This window comes from Mobula hypostoma, chromosome 15, assembly GCF_963921235.1.
Source record: "Mobula hypostoma chromosome 15, sMobHyp1.1, whole genome shotgun sequence".
NCBI lineage: Eukaryota > Metazoa > Chordata > Chondrichthyes > Myliobatiformes > Myliobatidae > Mobula > Mobula hypostoma.
The window spans coordinates 10,542,585-10,558,462 of NC_086111.1; the positions used below are offsets into that span (position 1 = coordinate 10,542,585).

General features: G+C 40.2%; 1 protein-coding gene across 1 annotated transcript in view; it reads right to left on the bottom strand.

Annotated features, from left to right (window-relative positions):
- The window catches only part of wdr82 (WD repeat domain 82), a 55,739-nt gene that overhangs the window by 15,979 nt on the left and 23,882 nt on the right, over window positions 1-15,878 (bottom strand). Inside the window, exons 3-6 of the mRNA XM_063067708.1 lie at window positions 11,833-11,899; window positions 10,471-10,570; window positions 6,937-7,053; window positions 3,582-3,737 (exon numbers count right to left, since the gene is read on the bottom strand). Of these exons, the coding sequence (XP_062923778.1) occupies window positions 3,582-3,737; window positions 6,937-7,053; window positions 10,471-10,570; window positions 11,833-11,899 (440 nt within the window). The remainder of the gene's footprint in view (window positions 1-3,581; window positions 3,738-6,936; window positions 7,054-10,470; window positions 10,571-11,832; window positions 11,900-15,878) is intronic.

Genomic DNA, 15,878 nt, shown 5'->3' on the forward strand with positions numbered 1-15,878 from the left:
CTACGGGAGGACTCACTAGTTGAAACATATGAGCACAAGAGCTATGCTATGCAGATCTAGCAGCCGAAGCTCAGCAATGGGGCTGAAAAACCAAAGTCTGTCCTGTAGAAATGGGTTGTAGGGGACTTATAGCCACATCTACCATTAAATTGCTGAAGGAGCTAGGGATCCATGGTCAGACTCTACAACAAACCATCAGAGCAACATCAGAGGTGGGGGAAAGAAGCAGTTTTGGATCAAGCAAAAACGCCAGAAGTTACCATTGAGCCCTCCAGGGATGTAGTGGCATAATCAATGAAACATCGAAGAAGGAGAGGGCCCACTTGAAAACCCCTGTACGTCAATCCTGTTCCACTCCCAACATCAAGGAAGTCTCGAGCAAATGCTCACAACCCACTGGTATGAGGGATATTAACATCTTATGTTGTTTTTTTTTGTGGGAATGAATAAACGATAGCTTTATAAAACAAAAATACACACACAGTAATGCCCAACAGTCAATAATATTAAGTATACTGTATATAGACTGTTGCATAGAGACTTCAATTATTTTATAAATTCTCTTCTAGAAGACTTCTAATAAAACAGCACAAAGGGGAATGAAGACACTGATTGAAAGGAAGACTAAATGGGTGTTACTTGAAAGTAATTGAAATATGCAGAGGACAGGTCAGTGATATTCTTAGTACACAAAGACATTTTGTACAGTAGTATGAAGGAAAACAATTTTGAAATTCATGTACAAGTAGGAAATAGAGCTATCCAAATTAGTTGTAGGAAAGAGATAATGAAATGGGTAAAAAGAAATAACTGATCAAATACTGCATCGAGAAATAGGAGGGAATATCTTTATTATCAAGTACCTTAATAATAAAAACAACAGGAATTCTGCAGATGCTGGAAATTCAAGCAACATACATCAAAGTTGCTGGTGAACGCGGCAGGCCAAGCAGCATCTATAGGAAGAGGCGCAGTCGACGTTTCAGGCCGAGACCCTTCGTCAGGACTAACTGAAGGAAGAGTGAGTAAGGGATTTGAAAGCTGGAGGGGGAGGGGGAGGGGGAGATCCAAAATGATAGGAGAAGACAGGAGGGGGAGGGATGGAGCCAAGAGCTGGACAGGTGATAGGCAAAAGGGGATACGAGAGGATCATGGGACAGGAGGTCCGGGAAGAAAGTGGGGGGGGGGTGACCCAGAGGATGGGCAAGAGGTATATTCAGAGGGACAGAGGGAGAAAAAGGAGAGTGAGAGAAAGAATGTGTGCATAAAAATGAGTAACAGATGGGGTACGAGGGGGAGGTGGGGCCTAGCGGAAGTTAGAGAAGTCAATGTTCATGCCATCAGGTTGGAGGCTACCCAGACGGAATATAAGGTGTTGTTCCTCCAACCTGAGTGTGGCTTCATCTTTACAGTAGAGGAGGCCGTGGATAGACATGTCAGAATGGGAATGGGATGTGGAATTAAAACGTGTGGCCACTGGGAGATCCTGCTTTCTCTGGCGGACAGAGCATAGATGTTCAGCAAAGCGGTCTCCCAGTCTGCGTCGGGTCTCACCAATATATAAAAGGCCACATCGGGAGCACCGGACGCAGTATATCACCCTAGTCGACTCACAGGTGAAGGGATGCCTCACCTGGAAGGACTGTTTGGGGCCCTGAATGGTGGTAAGGGAGGAAGTGTAAGGGCATGTGTAGCACTCGTTCTGCTTACACCTCTACCACCACACTGATCCGTCTAGCGGAATTAGTCCTTACTCTTAATAATTTCTCCTTTTGCTCCTCCCATTTCCTCCAAACTAAAGGTGTAGCTATGGGCACCCGTATGGGTCCTAGCTATGCCTGCCTTTTTGTTGGGTTTGTGGAACAATCTATGTTCCGTGCCTATTCTGGTATCTGTCCCCCACTTTTCCTTCGCTACATCGACGACTGCATTGGCGCTGCTTCCTGCACTCATGCAGAACTCGCTGACTTTATTAACTTTGCCTCCAACTTTCACCCTGCCCTCAAGTTTACCTGGTCCATTTCCGACACCTCCCTCCCCTTTCTCGATCTTTCTGTCTCTGTCTCTGGAGACAGCTTATCCACTGATGTCTACTATAAAACTACTGACTCTCACAGCTATCTGGACTATTCCTCTTCTCACCCTGAGTCTCTTGCAAAAACGCCATCCCCTTCTCGCAATTCCTCCGTCTCCGCCGCATCTGCTCTCAGGATGAGGCTTTTCATTCTAGGACGAGGGAGATGTCTTCATTTTTTAAAGAAAGGGGCTTCCCTTCCTCCACTATCAACTCTGCTCTTAAACGCATCTCCCCCATTTCACGTACATCTGCTCTCACTCCATCCTCCCATCACCCCACTAGGAATAGGGTTCCCCTGGTCCTCACCTACCACCCCACCAGCCTCCGGGTCCAACATATTATTCTCCGTAACTTCCGCCACCTCCAACGGGATCCCACCACTAAGCACATCTTTCCCTCCCCCCCCCTCTGCATTCCGCAGGGATTGCTCCCTACACAACTCCCTTGTCCATTCGTCCCCCCCATCCCTCCCCACTGATCTCCCTCCTGGCACTTATCCGTGTAAGCGGAACAAGTGCTACACATGCCCTTACACTTCCTCCCTTACCACCATTCAGGGCCCCAAACAGTCCTTCCAGGTGAGGCATCACTTCACCTGTGAGTCGACTGGGGTGATATACTGCGTCCGGTGCTCCCGATGTGGCCTTTTATATATTGGTGAGACCCGACGCAGACTGGGAGACCGCTTTGCTGAACATCTACACTCTGTCCGCCAGAGAAAGCAGGATCTCCCAGTGGCCACACATTTTAATTCCACATCCCATTCCCATTCTGACATGTCTATCCACGGCCTCCTCTACTGTAAAGATGAAGCCACACTCAGGTTGGAGGAACAACACTTTATATTCCGTCTGGGTAGCCTCCAACCTGATGGCATGAACATTGACTTCTCTAACTTCCGCTAGGCCCCACCTCCCCCTCGTACCCCATCTGTTACTCATTTTTATGCACACATTCTTTCTCTCACTCTCCTTTTTCTCCCTCTGTCCCTCTGAATATACCTCTTGCCCATCCTCTGGGTCACCCCCCCCCCCGTCTTTCTTCCCGGACCTCCTGTCCCATGATCCTCTCGTATCCCCTTTTGCCTATCACCTGTCCAGCTCTCGGCTCTATCCCTCCCCCTCCTGTCTTCTCCTATCATTTTGCATCTCCCCCTCCCCCTCCAGCTTTCAAATCCCTTACTCACTCTTCCTTCAGTTAGTCCTGACGAAGGGTCTCGGCCTGAAACGTCGACTGCGCCTCTTCCTATAGATGCTGCTTGGCCTGCTGCGTTCACCAGTAACTTTTATGTATGTTACCTTAATAATAAATTTACTTTGACATAACTGAGAAACAAGGATTTCAAAGAGCATAGAGGACAGACAGAGGAGCAAGAAATGCAGCAGATTCATACACCATGGAGAATCCATTTTGGTCAATCCAACCCTAATACAAGCTTGACCACTTGCTCAACCCATTTTTCTGTCAGCTTAAAGTACACCACGAGAACAAAAGTTCCACTTACCCCAAACGTCTGTAGCACTGCTCCTTTAAAAGCATCAATAAGTCGAACCATGCCTCCATTGGTAGAGACCAACATGAGTTTTCCATCATTGCTGAATTTCAATCCTGTCCATTCACAGGTCCGCTCATATTGCATCTTGAATGTGGCAAAAGGGCCCTAAAAATAAATAAGCTGGAAAATAAGATCACTTTCTAGTTTAAAGGTAATTCAATAATAAACTTACTTGCCTCAATTTAGATTCACTACTCCTTTCTTCATTTCAACCTAAGTACTAAGTTGAATGTATGTATATTGATTCAGATACCAGTCCAATCATCCATCTATGGAACATTTCATAACTGCTGGCAGCCAATCAGCTGCACAAATAATCCGATAAAGAAGTTCACAAAAAAAAAAGGGTATTTGTTCAGGGAAGTGAATACTGGCAATGCCTGCACTTAAGACTATCACTCATTAGTTATTAAAAGTGAAATTTCATAAAGTACATTTCCAAAATGAAAGACCGGGCAAATGAATTACAATTTTCAAATGCATAGAGCGTTATGCTAATCATTTTAGTAATACATTTGTACATTCTCCCCAGGACCGCTTGGGTATCCTCCTAGATTCTAAAGACACACAGGTTAGTAAACTGTAGGCGTGCCATGCTGGTGCCAGAAACATGGCGACACTTGTGTTCTGCCACCAGCACATCCTCAGATTGTGTTGGTCATTGACACAAACAACATGTTTCAAGAAACATGTGACATATAATGCTAACCTTTCATCTTCATCTATTATAATAAAAACAAACAGGTCATACATCAAGCAGTAGCCTGAGACCTTTGAACACCCTAAAAGGAAATTCAAAACATCTCAGACCTGAAATGTTCCCCTTTTCTCTTTTGAACATTGTTTTCATTCCTGATTTAAAACAGCTTCAGCTTTTTTTTATTAGTTTTCCAAGGAATTAGTCCATTTCTCCCAAAGTGAAACTGCAATTGAAAATTAACTAGGTACAAGGATAAATCAGCATATAATAGTTCTGAAATTGCCATTATAAAGGATAGCTTGCTTTTGATTAAATTCTAAATGTATTTAAGAACTCTGGTTGCTAGCCCAACAATTCCATTGCTACGTCAACATATTCTCAAGCAATTGCAAATATAAACAGAAGAAACTGAAAGTATGCCACCTTTTATGGAAGTAGGCCAGTGATGTTGTGGAGATAGAACTGGACTCTCTGACGGTGGTGTCTGAAAAGAGGATGCTGTCCAAGTTGCATGCCATCTTGGACAATGTCTCCCATCCACTACATAATGGACTGGTTGGGCAGAGGAGTACATTCAGCCAGAGACTCATTCCACCGAGATGTAACACTGAGCGTCATAGGAAGTCATTTCTGCCTGTGGCCATCAAACTTTATAACTCCTCCCTTGGAGGGTCAGACACCCTGAGCCAATAGGCTGGTTCTGGACTTATTTCCTGGCATAATTTACATATTACTATTTATTTATTTATGGTTTTATTACTATTTAATTATTTATGGTGCAACTGTAACGAAAACCAATTTCTCTCTGGATCAATAAAAGTATGACTATTTTATGAAGGGAACTGAAATGAGGTCTCTGCATTTACTGACAGAACAAAAGCAACTACCACCCACTTCGCTGCAATTTAAAACTTGTTTCATTTCAACTTTTCCTATGTTTGATGAATGGTTAATTAATAATATCAATGGTTTCTCTCTCTATTGTTGCTACCTATTATTACGTTTCAGCTTTTTGCTGCTTTTATTTCAAATACCTGAGTCACCTGCCAAATGGACACTGGACACCCCCCCCCCCAAAACACACATAAAAAAATAGGACATCTATCAAAGAGTTGCAGATTTGCACAGTTAACTTGTAAAAGCAAAGATAGTTCAAACATATTGTAGCAGATGCTACATAAACAGTGGTATGAAAAGATGGTATGATGCACAACGTACTGCCTAGCAGCTTAGAAATCATTGCCACATCAACAGAAGCTATTTGCTTCCAGTCATAGAGCACTACAGCACAGAAATGGGCCTGTTGGCCTATCAAGTCGACAGACAATAGACAACAGGTGCAGCAGTAGGCCATTCAGCCCTTTGAGCCAGCACCACCATTCATATAACCATACAATTACAGCACGGAAACAGGCCATCTCAGCCCTTCTAGTCCGTGCCGAACTCTTATTCGCACTTAGTCCCACTGACCTGCACTCAGCCCATAACCCTCCGTTCCTTTCCTGTCCATATATCTATCCAATTTAACTTTAAATGACAACATCAAACCTGCCTCAACCACTTCTGCTGGAAGCTCATTCCACACAGTTACCACTCTCTGAGTAAAGAAGTTCCCCCTCACTTTTGCCCTTTAACTCTCAACTCATATCCTCTTGCTTGAATCTCCCCCATTCTCAATGGAAAAAGCCTATCCACGTCAACTCTATCAATCCCCCTCATAATTTTAAACACCTCTATCAAGTCCCCCCTCAACCTTCTATGCTCCAAAGAATAAAGACCTAACTTGTTCAACCTTTCTCTGCAACTTAGATGGAACCCAGGCAACATTTTAGTAAACTTCCTTTGTACTCTCTCAATTTTATTGACATCTTTCCTATAATTCGGTGACCATAACTGTACACAATATTCCAAACTCACCGTGATCATGGCTGATCATCCACAATCAGTACCCTTTTCCTGCCTTCTCCCCATATCCTTTGACTCCACTATTTTTAAGAGCTCTATATAACTCTTTCTTGAAAGAATCCAGAGAATTGGCCTCCAGTGCCTTCTGAGGCACAGCATTCCACAAAACCACAACCCTCTGTGTGGAAGTTTTTCCTCAACTCCATTCTAAATGGTCTACCCCTTATTCTTAAACTGTGGCCTCTGGTTCTGGACTCCCCCAACATCAGGAACATGTTTCCTGCCTCTAGCGTGTCCAATCCCTTAATCTTATCTGATTCAATCAGATCCCCTCTCATCCTTCTAAATTCCAGTGTATACAAGCCCAGTCGCTCCAACCTTTCAACATATGGCAGTCCCACCATCCCGTGAATTAACCTTGTGAACCTACACTGCACTCTCTCAATAGCTAGAACGTCCTTCCTCAAATTTGGAGACCAAAACTGCACACAGTTTTGAACTATTCTGCCTAGTCCCTTCGAGCTATCTGCTAATACAAATGCAGCACACAAACATACTGAAGGAAACTTTGCTTCTCAAGCTATTAGAATTAAGACTCCACTATCAACAGAGAAACCGGTGATATACAGAAAGATCTAGAGTTTACCACAACTGCTCAAGTTCAAAACAAAGTTAACCAATATGGCTGAAAAATTTTACCTTGTCAAATGACCGCAAATCATAAAGTTTAATTATCTCAGAATTCACACCAGCTGCAAATATAAGTCCTTCAGGGTCAAAGGAACACGTTGGTCTCCCCTGAAGATGCATTAAGCCCTGGGCAAATGATAAACGTAGAAAATTAACATCAGCTGGCAGATATTAACCATGGAAAATTATAGTCTTTCTCCAAAACATGCTCCACATTAAAGGAAAATCTACATTTAAATCATGTCAATTTCACCTCTTTGTTATTCCTCCATATTGCATACATGTGCTACACGAACAACTAAACTACCATCAGAACGGGAATAAATTCAGACAATTCTTGCTTCAGATTTTGGTAGGGTTAGGAAAGCAGCTGAGGAACTGCTAAGCACACTTAGGATGTGAAAACATTTCAGGAATATATTCAACCACAGTATTCAGCACAATGTACCTCAATTGTTTTTTTTAAATATATACAGTCAACAGTATATGTATTTGTTTGATTGATTTCGGAAGTCAGAACAAAGAATTTTTTTTAAAAAAGCAAGCAGAACTCCAAAATTATGGAGTCACAAGTCTGTAAGATGCTGGAATGTGGAGCTAAAAACAAGCTGCTGCTCAGTATACGTGGAGAGAGATGGGCAGATGACATTTCAGGACAAGAGGTCATAGATTTAAGGTGAGAGGGAAAAGATTTTAAGAAAAGGGAAGTTTTTTTCCATACCAAACTGATTGGTATATGGAATGAGCTGGCAGATGAAGCTATAAAAGGTGAGTACAATTACAATGTTTAAAAAGACATTTAAAACAGATATACAGGAAAGTTAGAAGAATGTAGCCTAAATACAAATAGGACTAGTTCAAATAAACATGGTTGGCATGGATGAGTCAGACTGAAGGACCGATTTCTGAACTATGTGACACTGATACATCTTTAATGACATTGTTCAAATTTAAAGATTTGTTTCACATTATTTAACATTACAAAGGATGTGGTCAACCTTGCTTGGCACCTGCAGAGGAGAGACTGGAGGAACCTTGCCTGATGCAGTGGCCCAATTTCATTCATCACAAGCCTAGTCTCCCACAGCTATATGGTCTACACTTTCTCTCCTACCCTGCCTCCTTTAACTCTATCTCATTCATCAGCTGTTATTTTGACAACTTTCCAAAAAGGTGCCTTTGAAACATCTTCCTTCTTTCTGAACAATGGCTTCCCCATTGCCATTATACAAAGATTATACATTTCTTACACCCCTACCCTCAAGTTTCCTTTTCCTGGATTGCTGGCCATCAGATTCCATCTATCAGCCTCTGTATTCTGCTAGTTCCAATAGGATTCCACCACGACACTTCTTCCTTCCCATTTCAAAAGGAACTGTTTTCTTTTCAACTCCCTGGTCGACTTTTTCATCCTCAATCTCAACCTTCTTACAGCAATTTCCCATACAACCAAAGGTGTGTCCTTTCACTTTTTTCCAACATCTACCATCAAGCAGTCTTTCCAGGTGAAGCATTTCCCATTCTCAGGGCTGAAATGGCTAACACGAGAGAGCACAGTTTTAAGGTACTTGGAAGTAGGTACAGTGGAGATGCCAGGGTAAACGTTTTTTTTTTAAAAAACACAGAGTGGTGAGTGTGTGGAATGGGCTGCCGGCGACGGTGGTGGAAGGCGATTACAATAGGGTCTTTTAAGAGACTTGTAGAGGTACATGGAGCTTAGAAAAATAAAGGGCTACAGGTAATCCTAGATAATTTCTAAAGTACATGTTTGGCACAGCATTGAGGGCCGAAGGGCCTGTATTGCGCTGTAGGTTTGCTATGTTTCTAAGTAGCAATTTATTTGCATTGCTTCCAAATGGATGTATCAGTCTCTTCTCCACTGGAGAAACAAAGCAAACTGAATAATCGCAAGCTTCCTATTGCCTATGAGTTTAATTCACCATCCCACTATTATCTACTGCATTAATAAAGATGTCCAAAACAAGTATGTAAAACATTCACTTCATCTTATATCTGCAATACCGCAGCCTTCTAGAATCAAGTTCTACAACTTCAGGTCACTGTTTTCTGCCTGTATCAGACCAACCATTTGTTCTACAAAGTATTCTTCCATGATATTGGCTGAAATTTTTGCTCTTATCAGAACACATCATGCTGGCTATAACCCACAGCCCTGCATTTCTTAATATAAATGGGTGTAAAATGTTATCACCCCGCCCCCTTTAACCCACCAGATGGAGTATCACTACCACTTATCCTGATGGCAACCTTGCTCTCACCCTGTAACATACACCTTTTCACCCCTCCACCCTCTCCTCCAACTTAAAAACCAAAAATAATTTTTCTCCATTTCACAGTCTACCAAAGGGTCTTGGACCTGAAATATTAACTGTTTCTCTTTCCACAGATGCATCCTGGCCTGCTGAATGTTTCCAGCATTTCTTTGTTCTGGTTTCAGATTTACAACATGTGGTCTTTTATTTTTTTTAATTCCAGTTATTCGTTTGATAAAATTGAATTCCAATTGTCAGCTTACAATTGACCAGTGAATGCCAGCAATCTGAGAAAAATTCAAGCTGCTTAAAAAAAAAATGTATATATGCACAATATATACATTGTGGTATCTTCCACAAGAAGCATCCAACGCGAAATGATATCTTTGGTCCAGCAGCTGCCATTACAAAACTATTGTACATTCCATCTGTGTTAAGTGTTAACACTTCTCCAGCTAGTTACCACACTCAATCTGGGTACCTAGTCACTGGTAGTCGACCTGTGTGAAGGAAATATCAAGTTAAAATGAGTGCAAGAAAGAGTGAAGAGGGTTGTGGTACTGAATCCACAAACATTTAGTCTGCCATTTAAGGGAAATGATCAGTTGAGAGCCAAAGCAATTTGACGAATTTGTGAAAAATTATTAGAGGAATACAAAGAGAAAAATACCATAATATTACATTTGGTGTCTTTCACAATACAATTCAAGAAGCTTTACAGCTACCATATTACGTTTTGTAGACAATATTGAATACTGACCACCTACCCACTAAAATAACAGTTATGACATTTTTTCATGTTATACCAAATAATATTTAACAGCACTGATTCTTGGATAAAATAAGAATTATTCTGCATATGTATGATTGCTGGGCAAATCGTCAAGAATATCCAATAACTGTTACATTGCATGAAAACTAGATATATCTGTAAACACTCTACCTCTAAACAGTAAAGAATATTTCTAACCGAATATCCTTATGTTTAGAACAAGAAATGGTGTTGTTGAAACAGCTTCATCTAAAGGAGCTCCATGTTATCCTGCATAACATGTCATTAAACTTGTGTTCATCACAGCACAGAGGTAAAGATCAATTAACTCATTTGAAAGCAGTACTGCAATGTTCACCTAAATTGTGTGCTCAAATTCTGGTGCAAGACTTGACTGATAATAGAGACAGTCTACCACTGAACCGGGCTACAAATTCATGTTTTCCAAGACTGACAAACATTAATTGAGTTATTTAGATGATAGCAAGCAAAATGTACCTGGCAATTTGGTGATCGAAGGTCCCATAATCTGATAGTTTTATCCAGAGAACTAGACATGAAAGTGTCATCCACAGGAGACATGCATAATGCTACAACTCTAAAACGTGCAAAAAAGAAACAGTAGTAAACTAAAACTATATTCTTCACATCTTTATTATTCAAATGAATGGAGTCTGCTTAACAAGTACATCTCTGGGTGATAAGGTACCCAAATAGCTCACACTTTTTCATACGTTTTAAGAGTTAACAAAATAGACTAATATTCAGGAAACTAAGAAATGTATTGTAAATATTAACATTTTTCTGAAACGAATTAAGAAGTGCATTAGTTGGTGTTACGTCTACTAATTGGTCAGATTCTCCCAGATGCACCACTGACAATGAGCATTGGATAAATTATTCAACCATTCTCATTAACCCATCTTTGAACACATTTTAAGCTTCACTTTTACTCAAACAATGCTCAATTATGAAGAATAATCCTATATTCAGCCAGATTACAAGGCATTTTATAGAATCCAATGACATAAAATGGAAAGCCTTCATAGCATTGGCAGCAACACCTTCTGCCTTCGAGGAAACTTCACATTTCAGATTTCTTTCTAGTTAACACCAAATAGAAGTTTTTGCCTGATGGTAGCTCTATGACCAACAACTGTCTATCAATATACCCAAGCACACAAAAACGGGCAAGATTTCTGGTCTACTCTTTTTGAAAAATTTATTCAACTAAAACAAAGGATGCAAGTACACTCACAAAACATTCTACACATTTGAAAGGAAATGTCAATGCATTTAAGAGAAAACTAAACTGTAACAGCAACCTACTTTGACACTTTTGCTGCACCATGGTTTGAGAGACAGTTAAGAGTTTCAACCGAGAATTTCAATCTAATTTTGCAATGCATTTTTGACCAGTAAACTACTGTAGTCCAAAAATAAATTACTTTTATATAACTGACACTACAGTTGGACTTTACAAAGGTTAAAGTTGATCAATTATTTTTAAATATTGGTTTGGAAAAGACTGTTCAAAATCCCTTGGACAGCAAGAACCACCAAATAAACCCTGATTCAAATAAAGCCCACCTGTTCTCTCCAGTTCCTGATGCTCAAGCAGACACTGACAAACTGATGAGGGTAAATAATGGAATGGATGTGATCAAACTTGGTATAATGGGAAAATAAGGAGAAAGACAGCAAACAAGGTGATGGATATGATTAAAAAGTTGCTAGTGTGCATTTCTGCAAATGCTTCAGGTTGTAGCTAGTAATAAACTTGTTCCCTCCTAGATGATCTACTGGGCTACTCGGTTCAATAGCACACAAACTGATGGGCCATTTGAATTCTTTGCTTACCTCTTACTGTGGCCATGGAAGTATCTAATGTATTTGTTGTCATGAAGTGACAAGTAACGGATAGTATCTAAAAAGAAATAAGATGGTTTTTAATTTAAATCATAAGAACATTTGCTGTACAATAAAGACATTATAGATGCCTTACTGAAATTTATTAACACTTTAAAATCTGAAGGAAAAAATATTTGTATTTATCAGACGGTAGGTTCTTGATTAGCCTGGGCATCAAAGGGTATGGGATGAAAGCAGGGGAGTGGAGATGACTGGAAGAATTGGATCAGACTGGCAGAGCAGACTCCATGGGCCAAATGCCTGCTTCTGCTCCTGTATCTTATGGTATTATAGATAACATATTCCTCTCAACACCATTCTCCTGCCTTATCCCCATTACATTTGATACTCTTACTAATCAAGAACCTAGAAACCTCTGTTTAAATATACCCATGGTCTTAAGATCACCTGGCTCCATCAGTTTACAACTTAACTGATCCTGAAGATAACATTTAGAAGTGGTGGCTGCTTGAAGATTACTTGCAGGCCAAACTCAACAGTCCACCTTAATTATTTTATTTATTTATTTTTAAAAACAGCTGTGTAGATTGTTGTGAGCAGGAAATTTTTACGTGGCATGGAAACTGCATGGCACTTCGGTGATTTTTTTTTGTAATAAGCACAAACAAACACAAACCACAATTACGCAAGTAAACAATGCCAGGCAGTCAATGGCAAAAATAGATGGCGTCAGCATTCAGTAGTTTAATACTATCTTCCATTCTGTGTTTATTGTTACAATTTGTAACTTGAAACACTGACAATGTAAACACGTTGAAGTTCTGAAATGTTTCAAGGTAAAAAGGTTATGGTTCATTTATCTAGAAAAATTCATTGATTATATTAACACAATTACAAGGTGCTTAACAAATATATTAGCATAATTTAAGAATTATATTAACATGCATACTGAAAATTCTAGTACTGAATAGGCCACGTGCGCAGGAGCACTTTAGTTAGAGTGGTTGCGCAGCTTAAGGGGGAATAGTGCAAATCAATAGGGAACCTGGCCAAATTTGGCAGCACGTTTTCCCCTTTAAAAGTTGTGAAACCACTTGAAGCAAAAGTGAAGTCTCATACTCCATTAAGGCTGATTTATACTTGTGCGTTGGTTTGTCTCCGTCACTCTGCAATTCACCACCAAAACGCTAGTTGGCGGTGGGGTTTCTATGCCACTGTGTTGAGATTCATTGCGGAAACTCAATACGAAGAAACTCGAACTTTAAATAATGGCGACTAAAACTGAAGGAGGGTGAATTTTCTGTGTTTGTCCGGCCACTGAGAGACATGGACGAGGAAATGCATTTCAAAAATTTTCAGATATCAGCAAGTAGATTTGACGATTTGGTTCATTGTCTCCAACCATTTATTTTGTATCAACGTACGCACAGTATACTCAGAGACTGACAATCACCATTCGAGTTTTAGCTTCAGGTGAAGTCAACAGACTGTAGCAGCTAGCTACAAACTGGCGTCAAGCACAGGGTCCTCCATAATTTCAGAGGTCTGTAAAGCTTTATGGAAAGCATTGCAGCCAGAGTTCCTTCCCTGTCCTTCAGTCACCCAATGGGAAGCTACTGCAGCGTAGGAGGAAATGCGATGCTACCAAGCGGACTAATCACAGTTGTTGCGGTCTGCGTCGCCACGACATGTAGTTACATTTTTGGGGAGGTGTGCGTCAGGCTACGGTGTAGGGTACACGGCTACACCATACCTACGGTGTTGATTTGATGCACAAGTATAAATTGGCCTTTAGGCCTCTGCAGCTATCAGCGCAATAGTATACAAATATCAAAAGCAATTTACTTCTGAAGTGCAATTAGGCAGGCAAATGAAAAGACACTCTGTTCCTCGAAGACCCATACTTGACATTTGGGAGCAATTCTAGGAGATTTCTTTTTGTTAACTGGTCAAAATAGACAAAGCTTTCCACTTCAAGCTACAATACAGATTTTATAGCTCACACAGAAGGGTCAGGCCAGATTTTTAGAAATTAATTGCCCTGCTTTGCAAGCCTGATATACAATATTCATGAAACTAATCTGGTGACCTCAAATGAAGACACCAAAATTTAAGTGTCCAAACTGTTTGATACATATTTACAAGTTCATAGATATTTGTATGGCACAGTGAAATTCTTTTTGCAGAAGTCTCATTTTGAACTGCAGGCTACAAAACAAAAGTTTAGCAACTTTGCATGATTTAACACATTAATATATTCATCATTTTTAATAGACATTTTTAACTTTGAACAAACAAAAAGTCCGTTTTACAATCATAGATAGAACAGTTCCTTTAATCTTTTGAAGATACCAAACACATCCAGATAATAACGCTCAGGCTCTTCAGGTGATGTTGGGCTCTGGCCCAGGCAAGGCAGTGGCTTGTACAGTTAACTCCATCAACCGGGTGGTGTCACAGACCCTCAAACTGTACAAACAACTACCTCTGCACAGGCTCAGAGAGTCATACATGGACATCCTCAGTATTGGTAGATCACAGGGTACAAATACCAAACATCTGCAAATACAACACCTGAAGTTGGTTTTCAAAACCTAATAACGTTGGTTGATAGAAGTTGTTTTCAGCAGGGCCACAAACTTTTCGACATAGGCAGAGCAGGTCTAATCAGCATTATCTACCATGTCTGAAGAAATGCTCCAGGTAAACATAGCACTCAAAGCATCAAATGTGTAGCTCCACATACTTAATTAACTTTAGAAAATCCCTTATTGTCCACGAAAGACACCATCTCTTTTTCAACAGAAGTAGAGATAGCCTCCATCAGATTCTCAACCACTGTTCAAATGCAAAACAATTAGGTATAGTGGTGAACAATGTCACTACAGATTCAACCCTGATTAAAGTTTACTCAACCCAAACACAAATAAAACTACAGGGCAGCTCACTGGTTTGTTCGAAGCCCAGAGCAAGCTTCGGATACAAAATATCTCAAATACAGAAATCCACAATGATCACACAAGAGTTAATACAAAGAAAACAAAACATTTCAATATACGTGTTTTTATGATATTTCTGATGAGTCTTGGTGCTTTGATATTACTTTTAAAATGAAGAGATTTATAAAAATAGTTTGGGTACATACAATATATATTAAAAACGTTAAGCAAAAAAGTACAAGGAAATGTCAAATATACACCTCATGGACCAAAGGCCAAGTTACTACTTCAGACAGTGTTATGCTGTAAGTATTGAACTGGGGACATGTTAAAATAAAATTTATTGAAAAGATGCAATTGATTCAGGGAAAGAACACTGACTAATACATAAAAACACAAGAACCGAGATATCTGGGGTCATAACAGTCTGACAGAATGCTAGACTTCAAATATGAAAGTCCTATTGAAGGAATAGTTCAGTCTGTAAGAAAGCAAAGGAGGATAAGCAATATGTTAATCGGTAGAAAGGAGCAATCTAGTAATGAGTAAAAGAGAAAAGCATATAGTGTCTGGTTGGCTGCCAGTGACTAGTGGTGCTCCGCAGGGGTCCGTGTTGGGACCACTTCTTGTTATGCTGTATATAAATAATTTAGATGATGAAATAGATGGCTTGTGTTGAGGAAACAGGTAGGATGCAGAAGGATTTAAACAGATTAGGAGAATGGGCAAGAAAGTGGCAAATGAAATATAATGTACTTTGGTAGTAGAAATACATTTGCGGACCGTTTTCTAAATGGGGAGAAAATCCAACAATCTGAGATGCAAAGGGACTTGGGAGCCCTTGTGCAGAATACCCTAAAGGTTAACTTGCAGGTTAAGTTAGTGATGAGGAAGGCAAATGCAAAGTTAGCATTCATTTCAAGAAAATAGAGGAGGGATGTTATGCTGAGGCTTTATAGAGCACTGGGATTTCAAGAATGGAAGGGCTATCATACAAGGAACGTTTGATAGCTCTGGGCCTCTACATGCTGGAATTTAGAAGGTGGAGGGGGTGGAATTTCATTCAAACCTTTTGTATGTTGAAAGGCCTAGACA